The sequence below is a fragment of the Dipodomys spectabilis genome, unplaced genomic scaffold (assembly GCF_019054845.1).
Source record: "Dipodomys spectabilis isolate Male_0828 unplaced genomic scaffold, ASM1905484v1 ptg000236l, whole genome shotgun sequence".
Lineage (NCBI taxonomy): Eukaryota > Metazoa > Chordata > Mammalia > Rodentia > Heteromyidae > Dipodomys > Dipodomys spectabilis.
The window spans coordinates 453,148-479,371 of record NW_024870913.1 but is presented as its reverse complement, the minus strand read 5'-3'; the positions used below and the strand labels follow the sequence as shown (position 1 = coordinate 479,371).

General features: G+C 47.6%; 1 protein-coding gene across 1 annotated transcript in view; it reads right to left on the bottom strand.

Moving 5' to 3' along the window:
• Window positions 1–26,224, bottom strand: part of LOC122124495 (proto-oncogene tyrosine-protein kinase receptor Ret-like) — a 39,096-nt gene that overhangs the window by 9,522 nt on the left and 3,350 nt on the right. Inside the window, 12 exon segments of the mRNA XM_042699206.1 lie at window positions 1,666–1,773; window positions 2,748–2,895; window positions 6,560–6,816; window positions 7,901–8,020; window positions 9,106–9,216; window positions 10,035–10,160; window positions 11,622–11,886; window positions 14,539–14,738; window positions 14,978–15,173; window positions 16,520–16,761; window positions 18,710–18,997; window positions 20,769–21,032. Of these exon segments, the coding sequence (XP_042555140.1) occupies window positions 1,666–1,773; window positions 2,748–2,895; window positions 6,560–6,816; window positions 7,901–8,020; window positions 9,106–9,216; window positions 10,035–10,160; window positions 11,622–11,886; window positions 14,539–14,738; window positions 14,978–15,173; window positions 16,520–16,761; window positions 18,710–18,997; window positions 20,769–21,032 (2,325 nt within the window).

Here is a 26,224-nt window from a genome sequence, read left to right as displayed (position 1 = left end):
GTGAAGAAAGGAGTGACATTGTCTAAGAAGAAATGTACTCGTTACCTGATTGTAGCCTCCATTATAACAATTAAAATAATTTATAATGTATAAAATACATTATAATAATTAAAATACTTAATAAAATATTTTATGTGGAAATTTGATCTAAAATACACCAGGACATGATATGTGATACAGAAATCTAGGCATTCCCACACAGAGCGACCAAAGGAGTACATTCTTAGGGGAGGAAAACAAAAGCACAGTGTCCATGTGCCCCTGATCACACAAAATCAATTCTAGTAAATGGAAATGTGAAGGCTTTTTCTTTCCTTTTTGTCTTGTGTGCTTATTTGTTTGTCTTTGGGAAGGTAAGGAGGAGATACATGAATGGAGAGACAAAGGGTGAACAAATGCAGCAGTGGTACTCACTAGATACTAGGTTAAAAATACAACTTGAAGTACAGAAAGAAGGAAAAAAACTGTTTTGAGAATATGAAAAAGTGACATTGTCCAAAAAAACTATACTCTTTACATGACTTATGTAACTGTAACCCCTCTGTATATCACTGTTACAATAAGCAAAAATATTTAATAAAAATATTTTAAATGTTCTTTTTTGTTGGTCATGGGGCTTGAACTCTGGGCCTGAGCACTCTTCCTCAGGTGTTCGGCTCAAGACTTTACCACTTGAGCCACAGTGCCACTTCCAGTTTTTTGGTGGTTTATTGGAGAAAAGGCTCACAGACTTTCCTGCCTAGGCTGCAATCCTCAGATGTCAGTCTCCTGAATAGCTAGGATTATAGGCATGAGCCACCAGCACCCAGATTACATGTTTTTAATAGAATTCAATCTGCAGATTATTTAGAAGTAGCTTCTTTAATTCTCAAAAAATTACTATTGTTCCTTTGAATTACTAATTATTAACTTAACTCCATATACCTATAGGATATATTTCATAAGATTAAAATTAACTAGCCAGGCACTGGTGAATCATACTCTTAGAGACTCAGAAACCTATGAACTGAGAAATGCAGTTTGAAGCCAGCTGGGACAGGAAAATCTTTGAGACTCATTTTGCCAATTATTCCCCCGAAAACTGGAAGTGGTGTTATGGCTCAAAATGTTATAGTAAGCTGGGTGCTGGTGGCTTATGCATGTAATCCTAGCTTTTCAGGAGGCTGAGATCTGAGGATCATGGTTTAAAGCCAGCCCAGGCAGGAAAGTCCATGAAACTCTTATCTCCAATAAACTGCCAGAAAAACAGAAGTGGCGCTGTAGTGCAAGTGGTAGAGCACAAGTCTTCAGCTGAAGAGCTGAAGGATATTTACATTTGAACAGAATGTGTATTTGGCTGTTAATTGGTAGGGTGTTAATAAATGTCCATTAGATCCAGGGAAAAAAGCCATCTTGGGAATCTCTGCCATGGGTGTTTGCCTTAAGAGGGATGGCACACTGAACGGGAAGCTGAGCTGTCCTGGCTGGTGGGAGGGCTACAGGCAGCAGCTGCTTCAGCTGGACATCCTTGCCTGCCTGTGGACAGGGTCACGCTAACCCAGGGATGGGGCTGGAAGCCTAGGCCTCCAGAGGAAGATGAACAGAATCATGGAAATGAGAGAAGACAGAAAGAGCATGGGGGCCCTGAGCCCAGGGGTGGCTGACAGCACCTGGAAACTGCCTTACCATCCTGACTGCAGGCTCCAAATAGCTTGATGACATGAGGGTGGTTAACTTGCTTCAGGAGGTTGAATTCAGACATCAAGTCCCTCAGCTCACTGGGGGATGCATTCTCTGAAACACAGCACAGATGCCTGACTCCACATGGGCCCTTCTAGAAAGCTATGCTATAGCAGACAGACCTAAACCCCTCTACCAGTACCCAGCTCAGGACACAGGGAAGTTTAAGGCACCCAGCTCCTCCCAGGGCCTGGGCTCAAACAAAAGGGCTATATATGCTCCACACCCTGGAGCAAGCTTCCACCTAAGTTTTCCATTGCTATCTATTTCCATTCTCCATCTGTTACCCTAGATACTCAGGAGGCTGGGTTCTGAGGATCTGGTTCTAGACCAGTCTGGAAAGGGAAATCTTGGAGACTTTCATCTCCAATTACTATCCCAAAGCCAGAAGCAGAGGTATGGCTCACCTGGTAGAGTACCACCCTTGAGTAAAAAAAGCTAAGGGACAGCACTCAAACTCTGAGATTGTCTCACTACTAGAAAAAAAAAAAGAATGACAAAAAAACCACCCAAGCAATGACAACCAAAACACAAAAACAGCTGGGTGCCAATGACAAAAAAGCCTATAATCCTAGCTACTCAGGAGGCTAAGATCTGAGGATTGAGACTTAAAGCCAGCCAGGGCAGAAAAGTACATGATACATTTATCTCCAATAAACCACTCAGAAAAAGTTGTTAGTGGTGCTGTGGCCCAGCGGGGGAGAGTGCTAGCCTTGAGAACAAAGAGGTTCAGGGACAGAGCTCAGGCCCTGAGTTCAAATCCTAGGAGTGGCAAAAAATGAAGTAAACAAAACCCAAACACAAAAAAGACCACCCAAACAAAAATAAATTAAGGGCTAAGATTTTAAGTCCTGAGTTCTTCATGAATATAGTCCAACAGCACATCCCCCTACACCAGCACCTTCTGAGAGGCTACAGCACCAGGAAGCCACCCCAAGATCACTGACCATAGGCAGGTGAGGCAGCTGCACATGCAGCAGGAGCTTGGCCCCTTCCCTGCCTTGGGGGCTCCCACATCTGGATGGTACCTTTGAGCATCTTCACAGCCACTGTGGTGTACCCCACTCTGCCCTTCAGGTGGAAGGCGGTTGCCTTAACCACTTTTCCAAACTCGCCTTCTCCCAGAGCCTTCCCAAGAACTAAGTTCTCCCGAGGAAACTCCCACTTTGGATCTTCCTGTATTGGGGAGGGAGAAGGGGGAAGAAAAGGATAATGGGTACAATTGAGAAGCTGTTGTTGACAAGATGCAAGTACACAAAAAACCACCACCATCTTACTGATGACTGAGTTCACCATGCCAGCTCTGAGGGCAGCGAAGTGACATTCTTCCCTTGGGAACAGCTGAGAGCCCAATCTGTCCCCAATTATTCTCATTGGATAGTTCCTGAGCCAATCTGGTTTCAAGTTGTGGGATGCAAGGGTCACCTAGCAGCCCCCATGTGGTCTCATGCAGACTACTAAGACATATCATGTCCTGACTCTCCAGTGGACCCCAACAGGTCTCTTAGTGCATAGGCTGGGCACTGTAATTCATGCCTGTAATTCTAATGACTCAGGAGGCTAAAATCTGAGGAGAGCAGTTCAAAGGCAGCCTGAGTAAGAAAATCTGAGACTCTTATCTCCAATTAACCATAGAAAACACTGTATGTGGAACTGTGGCTCAAGAGGTAGAGTGCTAACCTTGAGTGGAAAATTTAGGAATGATGCCCAGGCCATGAATTCCAGTCCCAAGACCAATGCGCACCCATGCACACACACACACACACACACACACACACACACACACACACACACACACACACACACACACACACACACACACACACACACACACACACACACACACACACACACACCCCTCCCTGACTATATTCCTGCAAAGAAAGGTATCACTGACCCTTTTGGGAGTCCCCAACTGTAGAGTGTAGGTAGCTGAGCCTGCCTCTGGCTATCCTGCATATGCAGCTCCACAGGTTGTGGTCCAGATTCTTGCGGACATTCAATGCCCCTCACCATTCTGGCTAAGCCCCACAGGTCATCATGACTGCTCTGAATGTTGCCATGTATGTGAATTCAAGATACCCAAGACTGTAAGAGCCCTCCCATCTGCTCTACTGGCGTTGGACCAGATGCCTGTTACTCCACAGTGTCCTCAAAGCTGGGTGTGGGCCTTGAGGTCCTGCTCATTATGGCACTCCCAGGCTCCCCAATCACAGATCTGATCTGTTAGGGATTCATGACCCTGGCTGTGGCCACCCTCTGTATTATGCAAGGGGTCTGGGGATGGCCTCTTCTACACAGTGGTGCCATCACATGGGTTCATGGGTCACCCTTAGTTTGTCTCTCACTCCATCAGAATCATTAACAGAAGTCAACATAGTCACCTTGTCAGTACCACTCTATTGGGCCCAGGGCCTCACTAATCATGAACAAATGACATCTACTTGCGCCTCTTAAAAATATGACACTCAGTAGGCTGAGATTGGGGGGGTCATGGTTTAAGGCTAGCCGAGGCAGGAAACTCTGTGATACTCATATCAAGAAAAACATCAAAAAGCCACATGTGGAGCTGTGTCTCATCAGCCTTGAGTAAAAAGGACAGAGCCTAGGCTTTGAATTCAATCCTTAGTATGGATACAGGTGCGTGCGCACTTGCGTGCGCGTGCCCACACACACACACACACACACACACACACACGCACACATAAATCAGAGGAAACAGGTTGAGTTGTTCAGTCAGAACTAAGACTTAGAACTGGCAGGTGTGGTCAGAAGGCTTCCTCTGTGGCAGAGGAAGGGGTGTTGTTTCCATGCTCAGATGTTAGCCTGCTTGTGCAACCTTACCTCATACTATGGGCTATGGAAGATTCTGAGTCCTCCCAGAGGGAAGCTGTGTGGGACCTGCTGCTTCTGGTAACAGGGGCTAGACAGCAAAACTCCACAGGACGTGGCAACGGCCAACATCAAGGCATCACTAGAATAGACCCTGGGGCTGAGGCTGCCCTAAGCCTTTGCATTACAACTGTAAGCAATCCCAACCCTCTTCTAATCCAAGGTGAGCATCTTTAGGGCTAAGGCCACAGAAACCTTCCACCACAGTCTGTCCTACTCAGTTCAGGCCTTGTGGTGTGTGTGTGTGTGTGTGTGTGTGTGTGTGTGTGTGTGTGTGTGTGTGTGTGTGTGTGTGTGTGTGTGTGTGTGTGTGTGTGTGTGTGTGTGTGTGTGTGTGTGTGTGTGTGTGTGCGTGCGTGCGCGCGCGCCAGGGCGCATTAGTACTGGATCTTGAGCTCAGGGTCTGTGCCCTTGCTTGGATTTCCAATCAAGGTTGGTGATCTGCCATGTGAGCCATAACTCCACTTCTGCTTTTTGCTGGCTAATTCCAGAAGAGTCTCATGGACTTTTCTGCCCAGGCTGGCATCAAACCTCAATCTGCCATACACCCACACCCAGTTGACAGCTCCATTTTTTTTCTTCTGCCTTTATTTTAATTGCATTTTTATGACCTGTTCATGTGCCCAAGAAACAAAATCATACAAATACACATCCCAACACATACTGAAATTTGACTTCAAGAATTTAAGTGGAAAGATGAATTTAGGGAGGAACATTTTATATTTTAATGTAGTCATATAGATGATAGCTTGGATTATTTAGACTAGACATCTATTCTGCTTCCCAGACACCCTCTCTTTCTCTCTCTTCATGCTAGTCCTGAGACTTAAATTCAGGACCTGGACACTACTCTTGCACATTTTTGCTCAAGGCCAGTGCTCTACAGCTTCTGGATTTTTGATGATTGATTGGAGATGAGTCTCACCAGTTTCCTGCTTAGGCTACATTGTACTGAAATCCTCAGATCCCAGCCTCCGGAATAGCAAGGATGACAGGCATGAGCCATGGGTACTCAGATAAGAAATCCATTCTTTCCATGCCTAGGCCCCTCCCAGGTCCTGCATATCCACTTCCATTTCAGTAGGACACTGAAGGGCCCAGCCCATCTGGCAGGGGAGAAGAAAGGAGAATGCCCAAGGAGGCTCAGAAGGCCTAGGACCCGTAGGCTCCAAGGCACTCATTTATAGCAGCACAGCCCCATAGGGTGGGGGGGACACAACCCCCTGGGGTGCTGGCTGAGACTTCTCTTCATGCCCAGGGTATTACTTTGCCCAGAGATGCCAACATTTGAGCCAGTGCCAGCCTTTTGGGACAGCCTTTTGCCAGCCCCACTGGCTTCACATCTCCCCAAATCCTTCATATAGGAACAACCACAAAACTCAGGTCTCTCCTGCTCATTTCCTACCCCAAGAGCTTCGGCCTTGGAGAAGACAATGTGCAGGGGCTTTGTGGGGTCCTGACTGCTCAGCTACCCAGGCTAGGGTTCTCTGTTATCAACTCTCCTGCCAGATAGGATGCAGTTCCCCACCCCAGTGCTGTATAAAATGATGACCCATCACTGACCTCTCACTCTGGACACCCCAGCCCCCTGCCTCAAAGTTCCCTTGGCAAGGCTACAGGCCTGCCTCAAGTTGGAAAGAAAACCTGGTCAACCCACCTTCCATCTTCCTTTCTTCCCCCCTCCTGGGGCTTGATCTCAGGGCCTGGGTACAATCCCTGAACCTCTTTTGTTCAAGGTTGGTGCTCTACACTTGAACCACAGCACCACTTTCACGTGCTTAATTCGAGATGTGTCTCACAGATTTTTCTTGCTTGGGCTGGCTTTAAACCATGATACTTAGATCTCAGCCTCCTGAGTAGCTAGGATTACAGATGTGAGCCACCAGTGCCTCACTCAACAATCTTTGCTCTGACTCTCACTGTACTAGGGCTTTTGGGGGACCCTCACCGGGATCTTGAAGGTGTCCATAGACACCTGGTTCGCCATGGAGTCCAGTGAGGGCTGGTGGGCACCAGATGCAGAGTAGCTGATGGAGAAGGTCTGGGTGGGCCTGAAAAAGGTCATCTCGGCTGAGGCGATGGGTGGTTTGTGGGCGTGCTTGTGGTAGCATTGGATGCAGAAGGTGGACAGCAGGATGGAGACGATGAAGGAGAACAGGACGGTGGTGGTGATCACCATGCAGCACAGCTCATCACACAGTGGGCCTCCAGCTGGAGCATCTGGCAAGGTACAATAGCCTGACACATGCCCCTCAAAGGCCCCAGAGAGCCAGCTAAGGGTACCTACTGGCTGCAGGCACTGAGTGCATTCCATCCTACAAAGCTAGCTAGTGCTGTCTAGTGGTGGAAACTGAGGCCCAGCAAGGCTGGGAAACCCAGAGAGGTCACACAGCAGAAGCAGGGTGCCAGTAACATCAGATACTTCCAGAAGGCTGAAATTGGGGGTTCTAGATATTGTTCCAAATATCTAGAAGTTTGTTCATAGAAGGTAGGAGGAGAGAAATAAAGGATCTATGATAACTCAGATATCAAGAGAGGGCCCCTGGACATGGGGTACATAAAGTATCCCCTAGTTGGCACCATTTGCTTCCTACCGCACATGCTGCCCTTGCTCTAGCAGGAAAGATGTGGTGTCAGATGGTGCCCAGGGCTCAGCAAGCAACTTGGCACAAGGACAGTCTGACTAGGGAAGAAGTTCTTTGGAGGAAGAATGCTTTCCTGCCCAATTCTTTTATTTTAAAAAGAATTTATTTTTACATAGCTGTACAAAAAGATTACCATCTCAAAAGCAATTCATATATTTGTGTGTGTGTGTATGTGTGTGTGTGTGTGTGTGTGTGTGTGTGTGTGTGTGTGTGTGTGTGTATCTCTCTTTGGGTTTGAACTCAGGGTCCTGGTTCTTGCTTGGCTTATTTTACTCTAGGCTAGAACTCTACTACTTGATACACACTTTCATTTCCTGTATTTTGTGGCTAATTAGAGATAAGTCCTTTCTTAAGAGTTACTTTCCATACTGGCTCTGATTTTCCCATTTCAGCCTCCTGAGAGTTACAGGTGTGCACTATCAGTGCCTGACTCCAGGCCAATTCATCTCTGAGACCTTAGACCAGCAATTAGTCTGAAGAGCCCAATCTTCTCCAGGGGCTATGTCAATAGGGAAATGGGGCCTTAAGGAAGAAGGGACCTCCTCCTTGCTGCTCCCTCCCTCCATGGCCTCTGGATGTAGCAGCACATCTCCCTAGCACTCAGGGAAGGCTGGACCCTGTGCTTGCTGCTATTCCCCACTCACCTTGGTGTTCCTCAGGCTCACAGAAGCATTTTTTCTCTTCTGGGAAGCAGTTGCAGATGCCATAGCCAGCTTTAATCCCTCGTCTCTCACCTGGCTCATGCCCCCCAACAATGCTGCCTCCTGAGAACAAATAAGGGCCTGTTCATAAGCTAGAGTGACCTGTCAACTCAGGACTCCTAGACTAAAAGGGCCATATTGCCAGGAGGCACCAGCCACTCTGCCCCTTGGAGAGCAGCCACCGCAGATCCCCTGGCCAGAGGTCATCACCATTCCATCCCTACTGGCTACTCAGCCATGGAGGGGGAGCCACAGACCGTCCAGAAGAGACTACAAGTGATTTCTTGGGATCCAAGAGGGGTGATAGGATAGTAAGGGGTTTGTGGCCTTGAGTGTGTCAATAGAATATGGGCACTAGTGGGCCATGCAGATACTGCAGAGGTCAGGCTTCCAGGCAGGCCTCATTGTTTTACAGGGCACAGAGCCACTTTCCAAATTAAAACTTATGCTTCACAAATGCTCAAGGAACTATCAGCATTGTGTGTGTGTGTGTGTGTGTGTGCGTGCGTGTGTGTCTGTGTTTGTGTGTGTGTGTGTGTGTGTGTGTGTGTGTGTGTGTGTGTGCCATACTGGGGCTTGCGCTCAGGGCAGGGCACTGTCTCTTAGCTCTTTTGCTCAAGGCTAGGCCTCTACCACTTGAGCCACACCACTACTTTTGGCTTTTTGCTGGTTAATTGGAGGTAAGAGTCTCATGGATTTTCTTGCTAGAGTTGGTTTCAAACTATGATCCTCAGCTCTCAGCCTTCTTAGTAACTCAGATTAGAGGTCCCATGGGGATCAGTGGCTCATGCCTCTTATCCTAGGTATTCAGGAGGCTGAGATGTGAAGATCATGGGTCAAAGCCAGCCTGAGCAGGAAATTTCCAATTAACAGCAGAAAACCAGAAGTGGAGCTGTGATTCAAAGTGGTAGAGAGCTAGACTTGAGCACAAAAGCTCAGAACAGCAGCCAGGCTCAGAATGTTAAGCCCCAGGACTGGCAAAATAATAAGAATAAAAAAAAATTGCAGGCCTGGCTGATTATGCACTAACAGTCCTCTACCATTGAGTCACACCCAAGCTTCACTTAGGCCACACAAACAATTTATGTGGCCTCTCTGGCTGTATCCAGAGAGATAGAATGCTCTACCCACAGTCTAGGGGTGCTTACGGAGACAGTCCTGAGGGCAGATGTTGATGTCCCGGATCTCCACGGCATCACAGTGGTTGTCAGGGCAGGTGCTGGTGCTGGGGGAGCAGGTAGAGAAATTCCTGGTGATCCCTATGGGACAAAACACAACAGGTTGTCACCCCACGTGGGCCTGTCCTGCCCTGGTTACACTGTCTGATGGCATCCCCAGCCAGCCCTGCTCCCCTAAGGGAAAAAGAAACCCAGAAGAGACACAACCCACAAATCTTGGCCAGCAATGGATGATACATCAGTATGGGCAGTCTTCCATCAAGGAAGCTCAAGGGGGTTGAAATAGTGTCAAAGCCACACCTCTAGCTGAACATGGTCATCCTAGCTATGCAAGAGTATGAGATCTGAAGATTGGACTTTGAAGCCAACCCCAGGCAAGAAAATCCATGAGACTCTTAGCTCCAATTAACAAGCAAAGAGATGGAAGTGGAGCTGTGGTGCAAATAGTAGATTGCCAGTATTGAGCAAAAAACCTAAGGGACAGCATGTAGGTCCTGAGTTCAAGTCCCAAGATGAGTACTGAAACATAAGCAAATAAATATACAAATAAGGCTGTCCCTGGTTCAGGATCCCCACAGCAGTGATTACTCTTATGGAAAAGCAGACACTGAATGGTCCATTGTGCCCAAAGCTATGTCCCCTGGCCTAGAAGCTTCTGGATAAGCCACTTGGTCTTCTATATACCCCAACCTTTCCAAGCCTGCAGTGAATGCAACTCAGGGCAACTATAGTTCCAAGATGGCACTAGTCCTTGGGACCCTGCAACCCACCCACTTTGTTGGCACTAGACCCACAGGGAATAAGGTCCAAGGAGCAACAGGATGAGAGAAGGGCATCTCACAGTTCACTGGCCACCCTCCCTGCTTCTGGTGACCAGCCATGGCCTCCTTTTACCTTACCATTCCCATCTCCCTGCCTCCACTTGCATCTGCCCGTTGGAGAACCAAGGCCGCCACAGTCCTCACACTCAGATTGCCGCTTGCTGACCGCACAGGACAGGGGACAGCCAATCTCCTCAGCTACATCTGGGGAAGACAGCCAAGCAAGGGTCACAGGATGCCAGTCTGTGCCCAACATCCAGAGACGGGGGGGGCTGCAGCCACATGACCCCCAAAATGCTAAGTCCTGGGAAGATTACAGTTGACTTGAGAACACTGGACTTAGGGTGTGGTATCAGGGTCACACGTAAACACAGGAGAAAGGATAAAAATCAAGGTCAGGGAAAGACATTGAATAGAGTTCCCAGTATCCGGAATTTCAGATAATCAATGAGCACGTGCTCTGTGCTTGTTTAAACAGATGCATGTTGTCTTTTACCTTGTCGATATTTACTTCTTTCTTTTCTCCTTTTCCTTCTTCCCTTCCTTCCATCTTTCCTTTCTTTCTCTCCCTTTTTAAAAGCCTGAACTCTGGGTCTGGGCGCTGTCCCTCAGCTCTTCAGGTCAAGGCTAGTGCTCTACCACTTGAGCCATGGTGCCACTTCTGGCTTTTTTTCTTTTTGCTTATGTGCTGCTGAGGAATCAAACCCAGGGCCTCAGGCGTGCAAGGCCCTGAGCCACCTTCACAGCCCCTTTCTCTCTTTCTTTTTCAAGTTCTGGGGCCTTGAACACGGGCACTGGGGCTGTCCCTTAAGCTTTCTTTTTCACTCAACATTAGCACTCTACCACTTGAGACACAGCTCCACTTCTAGCTTTTTACTGGTAGCTGGAGATAGGAGTCTCAGATTTATCTACCCAAGCTGTCCTTGAACCTTGATGCTCATATCTCAGCCTCCTGAGTAGCTAGGATTATGGGGGACGGAGCCACCAGCATCCAGCTTTCCTGCATCTGCAATTTGTTACTTGCCTGAAAGTCTGGAATTTTCCACTTAAGAGTTACTCGGGAAATTTTGGAGTTTGGATTTGCTGATTTAAGAATACTCAACCTGTACCAATAAGTTGTTTCTATTTTATCTGAAATTCAAATTTAGCCAGAGGCTTTAGGTTTTCTGGTGGTGGTGGTGGTAGTGGCGCGCGCGCGCGCGCGCGTGTGTGTGTGTGTGTGTGTGTGTGTGTGTGTGTGTGTGTGTGTCCATCCTGGAGCTCAGGGCCTGAGCACTCTTCCTGAGCTTCTTACTTAAGAAGCATGCTACTACTTAAGCCACATCTCCCTATCTCCATACCCAGCTTGTTGGTAGTTAAATAGAAATAAGTCTCACAGTTTTTTCTGCCCAGGCTGAGATCACTGAATAGCTGGGATTACAGGTGTGATCCATAGAGCCCATCTAGAGGCCTGAGTTGCAGCTGGCAGCCTGTAGGCAGGCACGTGTAAAGACCACTGGCAGGGTGGTAAGAAGTGGGATGTCTACCAAAGGGCTTTCTGGGGGTAGATACCTCATAATGCCATCTTCCCAGCAGGGCTGTTTTATAGGCAATGCTTTTCCCACTTGTGGAAACAGCCAGATTTGGGGGGAATGTGGGGAAGGGGCCATGACACCCAGAACTCACATGTCTCCTGTACAGCAACGACGAGTGAGGCCTGCGCTTGCCTGCGGGTGTGGCGGTCAGTGGCCACCACAGTGTAGGTGTAGTGGAGTTCCCCACATTCGGGCTGCTGTAGCACCTCAGTGTCATTCACGAACAGCGTCCCTGAGATGTCCTTTGAGGAGGTGATCACACCCAGGGCTCTGCAGCTGGTGTTGGAGGCCTGAAGCTTGTACTGCAATTGGATTCCACTGAACTCCTGACAATGTTCCACACACACTTTCCCAATCTGGGGTGGAAAGTAGTTACAGAGCACCCCCTGCTTAGCCAGTGGCTGGAGAGGCTCTCCAAAAGCTACCAGACTGTCCCCACCCACACTCCAACTTGGTCTGGAGATCTGAGTCCCTCTGGATAGCACATGGTCCATCCCACCTGTCTTCCTAGTCCTGCCACCCAGGACTGCCTAGGTCATTGTCCCCAACCACCCAACCTCTGGCCTCAGCCATGGGCTGTGTGTGGGTGTGTGTCTGTACTCATGCGAGTGTGTGTGCCAGGGCTTGAACTCAGAGCCTGGGCTCTGTTCCTTAGCTTTTTCATGCAAGGCTGGAGCCCCAGCTCCACTTCCCCACAGGCTTCTTCCTCTGGCAATGTCCAGCCCTCAAGCTGGGCATTTGGACTTTCCATTCCACTTGATCACTGGAGTTAAGGGTTGCCATTTCATAATTAAGAGCCAGGTGCTAGCCATGAGCTGGTGGCTCACACCTCTAATCTTAACTACTCAAGAAGCTGAGATCTGAGGATTATGTTTCAAGCCAGCCCAGGCAGGAAAGTCTGTGAGACTCTTATCTCCAATTAACCACCAAAAACCTGGACGTGGAGCTATGGCTCAAGTGGTAGAATGCTACCCTTGAGCAAAAAAAGCTCAGGGACAGAGCCAGTGGCCTGTAATCCTAGTCCACAGGGGTCTGAAATCTAAGGATTGAGATTTGAAGCCAGAGAGGGCAAGAAGTCTGTGAGACTCTTTCTAGACCACACCAAAGGCTGTGGTCTGGAAAGTTTCACCTGCTGAAATTGCAAAGAAACTCAGAAAGCAAAATAAGAAAAATACCTAAGGACGAGTCTTTAATGGTGAAATGTTCTCCATTAGTTAGTGGATGTGGGCATTAGTATCCTTTCCTCTCCTCAGTTTCTTTTTGAGCTTTGTTTGCTCAGAGCTGGTGCTCTACCATTTGAGCAACATCTCCAGCCTAGGTTTTGATAGTTAATTTCCAAAAAATTGGAAATGTAATCTTGAGGAATTTATTTTTTTACATGGGTTGGTTTCAAGTCACAAACCTCCAGGTCTCAGTCTTTTAAGAAGCTATGATTGCAAGTGTGAACCACTGCCTCCTGGTTTCTGATTTTCTTATCTTTTTAACTTTTTGTTTTGGTAGTCAGGCTTGAATTCAGCACTATCACTGTCCCTGAACTTTTTCACTCAAGGTGGGTGCTCCACCACTTGAGGCACAACTTTACTTCCAAGTTTTTAGTGGTTATTGGAGATAAGAGTCGCTTGGACTTTCCTGCCTGGGATAGCTTTGAACTGTAATTCTGAGATCTTAGCTTCCTGTGTAGCCAGGATTATAGGCATGAGCCACTACTGCACAGAATTAATGCATTATGATGTTGCTGTGATCAAACTTTTTCTTTGGTGGTGCTGGGAATCAAATTCAGGATCTTGTACATGCTAGGCAAATCTGCCACTGAGCTTTATGTACACTCCTTTCATTACCTTTATTAAACTTTTATGACTTGTTTCTCCGCTTCTTTATTATAGCAATGCTAGGGATGAAACCAAGGGCTTTACGTATTTTAGATATGTGCCACCACTGAGCTATATCCTAAGCCTTTTGTACTTATCATTTTTAATCACTATATTCTAAAGACAAATAAAAATACATCAGCCAGGCACTAGTTCTCATGCCAGTAGCTGCTCAGAAGACTGAGAGCTGAGGATTACAATTCTAACCAGTCTGAGCAGGAAAGTCCCTGAGATTTATCTCTAACCACCAAAAAGCTGGGAGTAGAATCGTGTCTCCACTGGTAGAGTGCTAGATCTGAGCAAAATTGCTAAAGGGTAGTGCCCAGGCTGAGCTCAAGCCCCAGTACCAACATATACAAACACACACACACACACACACACACACACACACACACACACACACACACACACACATGAATACACTGTAAGTTCTCAAGCAAATGTATTTACAGATTGTAAAACTGCAAGAACTCACCTTCTCTGCTAGAAATTCTCATCAAAGAATATTTATTTTTGTCAAAATTAGAGTGACTAAAGATCAATGTGAAAATGACTTTTTTCACCTAACAATCTAAACAAGAATATCTTTCTAAGTAGGACTGTATCAATTCATCCAGCATTATTTTTTGTGTGATTTTTAATTGGTCATAGAGCTAGAACTAGGGGTCTGCACACTGTCCCGGAGCTTTTCTGCTCAAGGTTAGCACTCTATCACTTTAAGTCATAGTCCCACTTCTAAGTTTTAGATGGTTAACTGGAACTACAAGTCTCATGGACTTTCCTACCCAGGCTGGCTTGAACTCTGGTCCTCAGATCTCAGTACCATAAGGAGCTATGTGGGACACCCAGCCCCACATTGCTATTAGATGGGTCAAAAAGAAATCTTGTCATTGGGAATGACAAGTAGCTCAGAGGGGATGGTCACTCTTGTAAAAGGAAGGGACCCCAATTGCATAGGGGTGACACCCTGGCCACTACCTCTCTGTCCCTGTGCCCATGGCTATACTTGGGCTACTCTGTATTTTGTGGGCTAATGCAGGGACATTGGCAATGGGGCATTTTCTCACCCCCTCCTTGCCCTCCTTGCAATCTGCCAAATAGAGTGGAATATCACTGGAATTACTGGGACCCCAGGCTCACCTGAGCATAACGATGAGCCCTCCTGCTCAGGGAAAAGGAGTAGGTCCTGGGCAGGTACAGGCTGACAGACAGCACAGAGACATTGAAGTGGAGGATGACAACCCCTGATCTGGGGCCCTGGAAGTCAGAGTCATTGATAAGCACAGCCAATGATAAGACTCGGCTCTCTGAGAGGGGGAGGGTCCGCTGGAGAACTAGCTCTGTGGAGACAGGTTGGCAAGATGATGACCAAGTACCGGTGGTCCAGGATTGGCCCCTCCCCCAGGCCACAGCCCCACACACCTCCTCTACACACACAACCACACAACCCCATAGACACACACGTGCCTATGTTAACAGGTCTCACAGCCTACTGTAAGAATGAATAATCAGGCCCTCCCATGTAAATAGTACATAAAGACTTTGTGTGATCACACAGGAAATCCCAACAACTACTTACTGTAGTAGTGTAGGGTTGCCCTCACTGAGCTGTTGTTGGTTTGGACCAACGTCTGGTTGGGTGAGTGTTCCACACGGAAGGTCTGCTGAGCCCAGGGGTCCCTGGTGAGCAGAAGGCTTGTGTACTGCCTCACCAGCTCCCTGGATGCTGGCACAACATCGGCATCAAACACACACAGGGTTGCTAGCACAGTACCCTGTGGGATGCAGGAATGCAAGTAAGGGCAGTCACATGAACTCAAGGCTGGGGCTTTACCACTCAAATTCTACTGCTTCCCTTCAGGATTGCTTTGTTAGTGGTTGATTGGAAATTAAGAATTTTACTCTAGGGGCTGGGAAGGTGGCTCAGTGGTAGAGCGTTTGCCTTGCATGCCTGAGGCCCTGGGTTTGCTTCCTCAGCACCACCTAAGCAAAAAGAAAAAAGCCGGAAGTGGCGCTGTGGCTCAAGTGTAGAGTGCCAGCCATGAGATGAAGAGCTGAGGGAAAGTGCCCAGACCCAAGGTTCAGCTTCCATGACTGCAACCAAAAAAAAACAAAAAAACAATTTTACTCTCTTTCCTGGAATCAAATCAGGATCCTCAGATCTCAGCCTCCTGAGATGCTAGGATAACAGGCATCAGCCACCAGTGTCCAGCGAAAAGGACTTTTGAGCCAAGCCAAAAGAGACCTTGTTCCCTGATGGCTTCCCGTGCAGACTCTCATTTGCCTCAGATGTGATTTCCTCCAGCCCTACTGTCTAGCAAACTGCATCTAGACACCCAGAGAAACAGGCCATCCCCATGGCTCTCCATTCCCATTGTGCCCACCAGTGAGGGAGCCTGCAGTAAGGCCTGATGTCCAGCAGGAGGTGATCACACCCAACCAGCAGCACAGACATCTTGTTCTTGGGGTCTCACCCAGTCCCCTTATCTTTGTGAGCCCCAAAGGCCTTCCAATGGAAGCCTTGCTGACTGCAGAAATGGGCTGCCCTCCTGGTAGGTAACACTCCAGCTAGGCATCACTTCATAGTCCAGCAGCACAGGTTAGCAAAGGTTCTGTGCCCAGCCATGATTGGCGCAATAGAGGCTGAGCACTGAGAGCCGATGGCTGCTGGCAAGTGGACCACTTACAGACATCAAGGCAGATGATTTCACCAGTGCACAGCCACAGGCTCAAATAGACCAAGGAGTAGCATGAATATAGAATGGCACACTGGTGGTCACACCTGTAATGCTGGCTCCTCGGGAGGCTGAGATCCCAGGTTCTCAATTCAAAGTCAGCCTGGTCAGAAAATTCCAGGAAACTCAACACCAATTAACTAGCCAAATAGCTGGATGTGGAGCTGTGACTCAAGTGATGGAGCACCAGCCTTGAGTGGAGAAGCTCTAGGATACCACTCAGGCCGATTGCAATCCCTCGACCAGCACGCGCGCGCACATACACACACACACACACACACACACACACACACACACACTCATGAGAGAGAGACGAGAGAGAGAGAGAGAGAGAGAGAGAGAGGACAGACAGACAGACAGAGAGGCAGACAGACTGATAGGCAAACCTCTTTCCGCTTGAATTCTACCACTGCACTGGTGGAATCCACACCCGCAGGCAAGGTGGGCGGTGAGTCATCCTCATCATAGATGGTCACAGGAAAGTGCACCCTGACCACCTCCTTATGTGCGCCTGAGTGCACCATGCACTCAGCCAGCAGCTCATACTTCTCCTGCTGCTCACGGTCCAGGCTCCAGCGCACGCTCAACTCCATGCTGTCCATTGTGCACTGGAAGGGCAAGTTCTCACCTGCTACAGAGCAAAGGGACCCCACATGACACTGGAACGAGTTAAGCGCCTTTCTTGGGGGCCCTGTCCTAGCTCCCATAGGGAAGGGGAGAAGGGCATTAGAGCCAAGCCTGGCTTGTTTGTTTTTGTCAATTATGGGACATGAACTCAGAGACTGGGTGCTGTCCCTGACCTTTTTTATGCTTAAGGCTAGTGCTCTACTACTTGAGTCACAGCCCCACTTCCACTTTTCTGGTGGTTCACTGGAGATAAGAGTTTCACAGACTTTCCTGCCCCAGCTGACTTTGAACTTCAATTCACAGATCTCAGCCTCCTCAGTAGCTAACATTACAGGTGTGAGCCACCAGCACGTGGCTCAAACAAGGTTTTTGTGTGTACTCGGATTGAACTCAGGGCCTTATGCTCTTGCTTGACTTTTTTTGCTCAAAACTTGTGTCCCTTAATCCCTAGTCTCATCTCAGCCCACTCAGGGCTCTCCGGAAGCTTCTGGAGAGCTCTACTACTTGAGCAATATTTCCACTTCTGTTTTTTCTATTTTGTTTGGGGATTTTTTTGCTGGTAAGTTGCAGATATCTTGTAGACTTTCCTGCCTAGGCTGGCTTTAAATCACGATCCTCAGATCTCAGACTCCTCTCTAGCCAGGGTTATATAACAGAGTGTGCACCAGAGCTCTGCTCCAAGCCAAACTGATGCTTATTTGCCTTTTTGCTCCTACTCATGTCCATGAGGCAGTCAGAAGACCCAACTACATTTACTTCCCCTCTGACAATCCCCTCTTCACTTCTGCCCTCCATCCTCCATCAAGATAGGGGAGTAGAAGGGGGTGTTTTGCACAGCTGTGGCTCAGCTCAGCTAAAGCAGCAAGGCACAGAGTCAACTGTAGACATTCATTAGTAATAATAATAAACCACCACAGCAATATTTTAAATTATAGAGATGAGATTTTCTCATTTTAGAAAAATATGACGAAGGCATGGTTCAGCCAAGTGCTGTGGCTCATGCCTGTAATCCTTGCTACCTTAGTAGGCTGAGATAATAGGATCAAAGTTTAAAGCTTCTGTGAACAGGAAGAGTTTGTGAGACTTTTATCTCCAATTAAGCACTAAAAAGCTGTGGCTCATGTGGTAGAGCACCAGCCTTGAGCAATAAAGCTCAGGTCCTGAGCCCACATCCCAGTACTGGTGCACAAAAACAGAATTTATGTTAGCTGAAGGGGCAGCCTGCCGTGCATGTGTTGCCTAGCTCTGGCTCACCACTATCCACCTAGCCCTGGTGGAGGAGAGCACCATGGCAGCCTCTCCCCAGCACTAGATAGTGAACACACCATCACATGTGTGTGCACTGAGTAGTTGCCCTGCAGCCTCAAAGACTCCAATAAGCCAAATACCCGAGCTTCCTGCCCCTTGTGTCCCTTGGCCTCTAGTCTCAGCCACTCCGGGCTTTCTAGAAGCTTCTGCCTCTCTCCCTGTTTTCACTCTATATTTCTGATCCTGACCCTGCCTCGTAGAGATCTCTGCTGTCAGCAACACAGGGTCCTACAATAGTACCCTCCAAGGAGCTACCTATACCCTCCTGGCCCCAATTCATCTCTATTCAGTACCACCTGCCCTAATCATTCAAGCAAAAACAGCATTCTCCACCACTCTCCAGACCCCAGAACCCTGGATTCTCTTCCCACTTCACTACTTCTAGAAGCTACTTGATTTCCTTGACAGAGTAGTGAGCTCTATCCCCCAGAGGAATAGAAGTCAAGGCAGGTGAGATACCAGACTGTCTGCTTCCATTTGCATTCTTGGTTCCTGGAATCAAACTTATCCTGTGACTGGCCTCCAGAGACCCATGTGCAATATTAAACAGTAGTGAAAAATAATGCAGATGTCTCACACTTAAAGGGTAGTGCACCGTGCTGAGCTGGACATGTGACAAATACACAAAGGCCAACACTCACCTTCCAGGAGCCTGTAGGACACGCTGATGTTGGGGCAGAGGTACTGGACAGGCAGACGGCAGAAGTGGTGAAAAGTTCCAGAAGGCCTGTTCTCCCGGATGCGGAAGGAGAGGCCTGTCTCTGGGAAGCATAGCTCCTGGGCTGTGAGGGAACTACAAGGCGGGAAGGAGGCATTGATGAAGGAGAAGTACACACGGGCACAGGTGGGCCACTGGCATCCATCCTCATGCATGGGTAGGGATGACAGAAAGATCTGGAGGAAGACTGTCAACAGAGGGAAGCCGCCATCTGCAGAGGACAAGGAGAGAGAAGAAGGCAGACACCTGGGGGTGGCCAGAACACCTGTCAGGGCCTGGGGAGGAATACTGACACTCCAGGAGGGACTGGATCCTCCCAGCTCCCCATGCTCCCCATGTGCACCTCTCATTAGCCAGGCCTCATCTCAAATGGTCCCCCTTCAGTGAGGAGACCAAATATGGTGCCCAGAGTCCCTCTCCAATTCTGTGGATGGTCACCATCTGTGGTGGTTTTATAGCTTGTTCTGTGTCCCCCCTCCTCAGCACCTCTCCTGGATGGGCTGGTCATGGACTGCCTTCCCTCAGCATTTAGAGGAGGAATTTCTAGCAACTTCTATCACAGATAACACAGCAACTTCAGAAAGGGATAGGAATGGCACTCTTTGCAGCCCCTTGGGGCCTCCCAGCTTCTTGGTCATTGGTTCACTGTCTGGTATGGCTCCAGTGCCCTTTGCTGCTATTAGGAAGTATTGTGTGTGTGTGTGTGTGTGTGTGTGTGTGTGTGTGTGTGTGTGTGTGTGAGCGTGCATGCACACCAATCATTGAACTTTAGACGTAGGTGCTGTCCCTGAGCCTCTTTTCCTAAAGAATAACACTCTACCACTTGAGCCACAGCTCCATTTTCATCTTTTTTGGTGATTAATTGGAGAACTGTCTCACAAACATTACTGCCTGGGCTGGCTTCAAACTGTGATCCTCAGATATCAGCCCCCTGAATAGCTGGGATGTGGCATGAACCATTGGTATCTATCTGGCTTCACCACTAGTCAATTTTTTTCCCCAAGCTTTCCCTGTTCAAATCACTACATAGCCTCTTTTTGTTTTTTGAAGAAATGAATGGTTATTATTATCATAAAGGGGATACATAGATGGGTTGCAGTTCCATTAGTCAGGTAAAGAGTACATTTCTTTTTGGACAGTGTCACTCCTTTCCTCACACTCTCTCCCAGCTTTTCCTTCCCATTCTCACTCACAAGTTTAATCGTTCATTTTCCACAGTGTCCAGTGAGTGCCCTGCTCTGTGCTCACCCTTTGTCCCTTCATTTCTGTACCTCCCCTGTTAAGAGCCAAAAAGGATTTCTTTGGCCTCCTGAGGGAAGACAGGCCTACAGTAAATTCTATCCCATGCCCACTCCCCAATTTCAAGGATCCTCATGCCTCAGCTCCCCACAGGGACATAGAAGAAAGGGCATGGTGACAAAGGCATGATGGAAGGGAGACACAGACAGCCAAAATTGCACAAATTATGTTTCCTGGGAGCTGTCCTGAGACCCCTCTGCACCTCAGAACCCTGGATGCATTTGACAGACACATTGTTGGTTCTGTGCCCTGGCCTGGGCTATACACAGCGCATACCTGCTTCTTGACCATGAGCAGGAGCTGAGGGCCAGAAGACACCATGTCATGGCTTTGACTCTGCCTCTAACTGTGGCCTTGCATAGCTGGCACTTCCTTCTGCTCCACTCCCTTGTAGCCAATCCCGGCCAGGCCTGTGTACCCGCCCTTTTCTCTCAACCTGATCAGTTCCGAACGAATGGCCTCTGCTCCAGAATGGACAAGCCAATCAACCTATTACATCCCCAACTCACATCATTGCCAGCTGCCTCCCGAGGTGCCAGCACCCCGAAATTCCTGGCTCCCTTCCTTAGGCAGACACAAAAGTAACCAGATGGCCTGGCCTCTGACTCTCATGCCTGCCTTGCCTCCAGGCTTCACGAAGGGAATGGTGCAGGAGTGGGGATAGGATGTAGCTATCTCCTTACTTTGGATGCGGAGTTTCTCCCAGGAGCTGTGATCCAGGCTCTGGATGAGGTACAGAAGGCCAGTGTTCTCCTGGATCCCAATCCAGTCATTCTCATGCAGCTGCTTGTGGTAGGCCCCATAGAGATGTTGGCCCAGGTGGTAGCTGGGCACCTCACTGGGTGTGTCCAGAAGGGCTTGGATGTAGAGCAGGGGCATGCCAGCTGGCTGGTCCACATATAGCTGCTCCCAGTAAACATCTCTAGAGAAGTAGAGGCCTAGAGGGGCTGGGGAGGCAGGGAGGTATGACAGGGAAGGTAAGACAATGGCTTACTTGAAGTCCAAATTTTCATTAACTTAAAATTCCAAGCTGAGTGTTGAGAACTCATGCCTGATATCTTAGCTACTGAGGAGGCTGAGATCAGAGGATTGCAATTCCATGTCAGCCCAGGCAGGAAAGTGTGAGAGATTATATCCAATTAACCAGAAAATAGTGGAAGTAGTCCATGAAGTGAAAAAAGTATTTTTCTTTGTTATAAAAACAAACAAAAAACCTAGAAATACAACTGTTGCTCAAGTAGCAGAATGGAAGCCTTGAGCACAAAAATCCTAGGCTGCTGCATGCTGGTGGCTCATGCCTATAATCCTAGCTACTCAGGAGGCTGAGAACTGAGGATTCAATTCTAAGCCAGCCCAGCAGGAAAGTCCATGAGGCTCTTATCTCCAGTTAAAATAGAAAGCCAGAAGTGGTGTTGTGGGTTAAGTGATAGATTATAAACTTAAGAGAAGAGCTCAATGCCCAGGCCCTGACTTAAAGCCATTATGACAGAACAAAAAACAAGACTTTCACAGACTTTGCTGCCCAAGCTGGCTTCAAATTGCAATCCTCAAATATCAGCTTCCTGGGCTAGGATTGTAGGCCTCTCAGCTAATTAAAAAGAAGTGGGGGTGGAGGGAAGTGTAAACAATAAAAGTCATTTAAACCTGTCTGGTGTGTGGAGGGGGGAGGAGTAAATAGGTGTCTGTTTGACTGAGGCAAAGCAAGTTAGGAGATATTTGGGGTCCAAATGTGAGGTGTATCTTGAGGGAAAATGCACAGACAGCGGGACAGGGAAGCCATCCTGGAAGGGCCAGCCATACAGAGGGGAGCAGAAACTGCTTGGTACAAGTAAGCCTGGGCATAGTCCAAGGATGGGGAAATGACATCCATGGAGAGCCCCTTCCCTAGAAGAACACTGTATGGAAGGATCTAGAAGCATCTAGAAAAGGTTTGAGGTTAGAGGAACCACCTGGAGTATCACACTGGATAGACGGCTACCAGGAGACCATAAACTCTCAAGCCTGTGGAGACCCTGGGTAGGGGGACCTCTGAGGAGGGCAGATCCCTGAGTAGGGGAATGCTGGGGAGGGCTGATCGCTGGGAAAGGGAGCTGTTTGTGAGTTGACTTGTGATCCGAGGTGGGAGGAGAGAGACATTGCCTCTTCTAGGGTGCCCTTCCACAGCTGCAGGGTAACCACAGGTGCTCAGGGCAAGAGAAGGGCAGGCTGGGCCTTCAGAATGGAGGGGCTGTATAGAGCTCTGGTGACCCTTTTCTGAGGTAGGGGGCAGGGAGGGAAGGAAAGACATCTGCTATGATGGGGGGAGGGGAAAAGAAAGGGGCAGGGGAAGGGGAGAGGGGAAGAGGAGAAAACCAAGACAGGGAGAGGGGAGAGGTAAATAAGAAAAGGATCCTTTTCCTACCCCTCTCTTCCTCATCCTCCTCTTCCCTTCCCCTCTTTCCTCCTCCCATTGCCTTTTCTCCCTAGTCTCCCCTGCTTCTCCCAATTCCCTTAACCTCTTACTCTCCCTTCCTCTCCCTTTCTTCTTTCTCTCTTGCCCCTCTTCTTCCCTTCCCCAGGCTCTCCCCTACCCTCCACTTCCTCTTGCCTCCTCTCTCTACCTCTTACCAGCTCCTCTTCATTTTTGTGTTCTCTTTCTCCTCCCCTCTCCCTTCTTTCTCCCTTCCCAGTTCCTTTACCTTTTCTCATTTACCTCTCCTTCCCTCTCGTACTCCAGGTGGTTCCAAGACATGCTGGCTCTAACCCCTCTAACCTCAAACCTTTTCTAGATGCTTCTAGATCCTTCCATACAGAGTTCTTCTAAGGAAGGGGATTTCTATGGTCCTGGGTGTGTCTAGCCCCAGGCCAGGAACCACCACAGTGCCATTTTTTCTGCGTGTTTTTACTCAGTGTGTCCTTAAGAGTCCAGACCTTCTGATACCCCGGGCTCCTGGATGGGGCAATGGGGACTGTTTCCACAACTTCTGGTTAAATATGGCAATAGGAATGGGAAAACCTTGGATTTTTGTTTTGTTTTTGGTGCTGGTCCTGGAGCTTTAACTCAGGACCTGGGTGCTGTCCCTGTGCTCTTGACTGAAGGTTTGCCCTCTATGACTTCAGCCACAGTTCCACTTTGGATCTTTTTTTGGTAGTTAATTGAAAATTAAGAGGATTAAGGACTTTCCTGCTGAAGCTGACTTCAAACTGTGATTCTCAGGATCTCAGCCTCCTGAGTAGCTAGGATTATAGGTGTGAACATGGTATTGAACTGAAAACATGGTTTCAAGAATTAGTATAAAAACTGGTTCTCGGGGCTGGGAAGGTGGCTCAGTGGTAGAGCGCTTGCCTTGCATGCCTGAGGCCCTCGGTTTGATTCCTCAGCACCACATAAAAAGAAAAAAGCTGGAAGTGGCGCTGTGGCTCAAGTGGTAGAGTGCTAGCCTTGAGCTGAAGAGCTGAGGCACAGAATTCAGGCCCCACTAACCGGACCCCCCCCCCCCCCCCGAAAAAAAAAAAAAACTGGTTCTCACTTCTAGCACTAGATCATTAGTTTTTGAAAAATGCAAACCAAAACCACAATGAGCTTGTAACTCTGTATGTACTAGATTTTTAACACTTTTTTATGTATTTTTCTTAGTTATTTTATTTACATTATATAATACACTTTAACATTTTATTAATTATATGTATATAATATATAACATTTTGTTTCTATATTTGTTATCTCTATAATATGTATTCTATACTATATATTTATATCTTTATTTTATTTTTATTTATTCTTATTTATATTACATATTTTTATATATGTATAAATAAAGTTTGCTTTGCATGACTAAGAGATAGAGCTACTTTAATTATTTGGTGCAAACCTCCAGCAGAATATAACAAGTGTTAGACAGGAAATGGATAAATTGTAACCTTTGAACATGGCTGAAGGAAATTTAAAATGCTTCTGCTTATCTTGTTCAGTTGCTCACAACACCAAAATAGAACATAAGCAACTTCATTCTTAGGTATTTAAGTCTAAAGGAACCAGAAACAGGGTCTTACAACAGCAACATTGTTCCTAATGACATGCTTACAACATTCTGCAAAGTGAATGAACTTTCAAAACTTTATGTTGAGTGAAAGAAACCAAACAGCAGTAGTCTATTCAAATGAATGGTGCCAATAGGGCAAATTCAGAGACAGAAAACAGGCTGGTGGATTAGTTATCAAGCGCAGGGAGAGAAGGAAACAGGAAGGCCCCAAAGGACTGATGGTAAAGAATTATAAAGTGATGCCTATGCACTAAAAATTCCCAGATCCAAACTAGGAGCTAACTCCAAGGAGCTAGGAACTTTATTACAGTCACGTAGGGTTCCTTCCTATCACTGGGAAAGTAGGAGATTGGCCTTAAGCTTGGGGTAGTTTGGATTTGAATAGGGGTAGGTCATATAGAGTTACATAGAAGAGCTATGGAAGGAAGGTTTGGCACATTTTCATTGGCTATATATTGTTCTTTATGGTAAATACCATGCATAATAATTTGCAATATTTTGCAATATACTGCCCATAGTGGGATCACTCTGTGGTGGTCTTCAATTGGAGGACAGTGGTGATATCCTTGCTACTGAGTCAACCAAGCAAGGTTATAGAAGCAAAACATAGCGTTCAGTCACAGGGGCATAGGCAAAACATAATTTTAACTTGGTCACCAAGACCGACACTACCAATGCTATTGACACTATTACAAAAATTATTTTTATTATAAGCTCCTGACTAATACAGCAACTCAATGAAGCTGGTGATAAGCCTCAAGGTTGTTAGTAGCCTTCTGCAAAATGCCAGCTTGAAAAGAGGCTAAGGCTGACTGCTGGTCAGCCTTTGCCTGGGTTTTTTCTTTACCAACAGGTTTTGCCCTTTATCAATAATTTTGTTCTGTCTTCTGATGATGGATAGCCTTCTTTTTCAAGGAAAAAGGGACTCAGAAGAAGGAGTAAATGTCCAACAGCAGAAGGGACTGAGGCCAGACAATAGGACGAACTTTCTGCCAATGAATAGCAACACAGCTATCATAGACTCCTCTGAATGAATAAGTTATGTGCACCATTCACTGAAAAATCATTAACTTTAGCTGGACTCTGGTGGCTCACACCTATCATCCTAGCTACTCAAGTGGCCGAGATCTGAGAATCCTGGTTCAAAGCCAGCCTGGGCAGAAAAGTCCATGAGACTTTTCTCTAATGAACCACCAAATGCTATAAGTGAAGGTGTGGATCAAGTGATCGAGTGCCAGCCTTGATTGAAAAGGCTAAGGGACAATACCAGACCCTGAGTTTAAGCCACTGCAGTATCAGCACACACACCACTAGCCAATCCACAAGGAACACACATACCTGTCTAGGAGCACAGATGGCCTTTTTTTCAGTAACTTTGATGGCTTTACTTTGTGGGGCCACATGAGGCAAAAGCAAACAAATAGCAGCTTGGGGCTGGCCAACTGTTCTACTACAGCCCATGTGGTGCCCAAACAACTCCCTTTCAAGATTCCTTCAGTGTCACCTGCCCCCCAGCCAGCTCCTAGAACACACCAACTCCAAGGGGACATGTTACAGGAAGAACAGCACCCTGAGGCTTCTCCTTTGTCACATGCTAGGGTCTCACAGTAAACATGTGGGGATTGAATGGGTTCTCCTAGCTTCACAGCCTCCAGCCTGGCAGAGAACAACCCCACCTGCATTGGATTAGTCATCCACAAGTCTGGAGCTCCAAGGGTGGGGGGAGTGGAGATATCTCAGTCCATAGTAGCTTGCGGTGTTCCAAAGCCTGTCCTTCCTCCCTTCTGAGGGAAGTGGCAACCTGCTTCAGCTCATGCAGCCTAGGTGTCCTCTAGCTGTTGCCCTGGGGTCAAGGGAGTGCGGAGGTGGGCCAGGGAGCCTTAGGAACCTTCTTACTCCTTCCAGCCCATTCATACTCAATATCACGACCTCAGAGAAATGGATGCACTTTAACTCTGAATCTTCTGTACTGACTTCACAGCTTCCCAGGGAGGAAGCAACCCCAGCGCAAGCACTCCCATATTACAGAGCACACAGGACAGCCTTCATTAAACAGGGAGATAGAGAGAACCCTCTCCACTGCCATCACCTCTAAGTCATTGTCAAGAGTGCTCTTT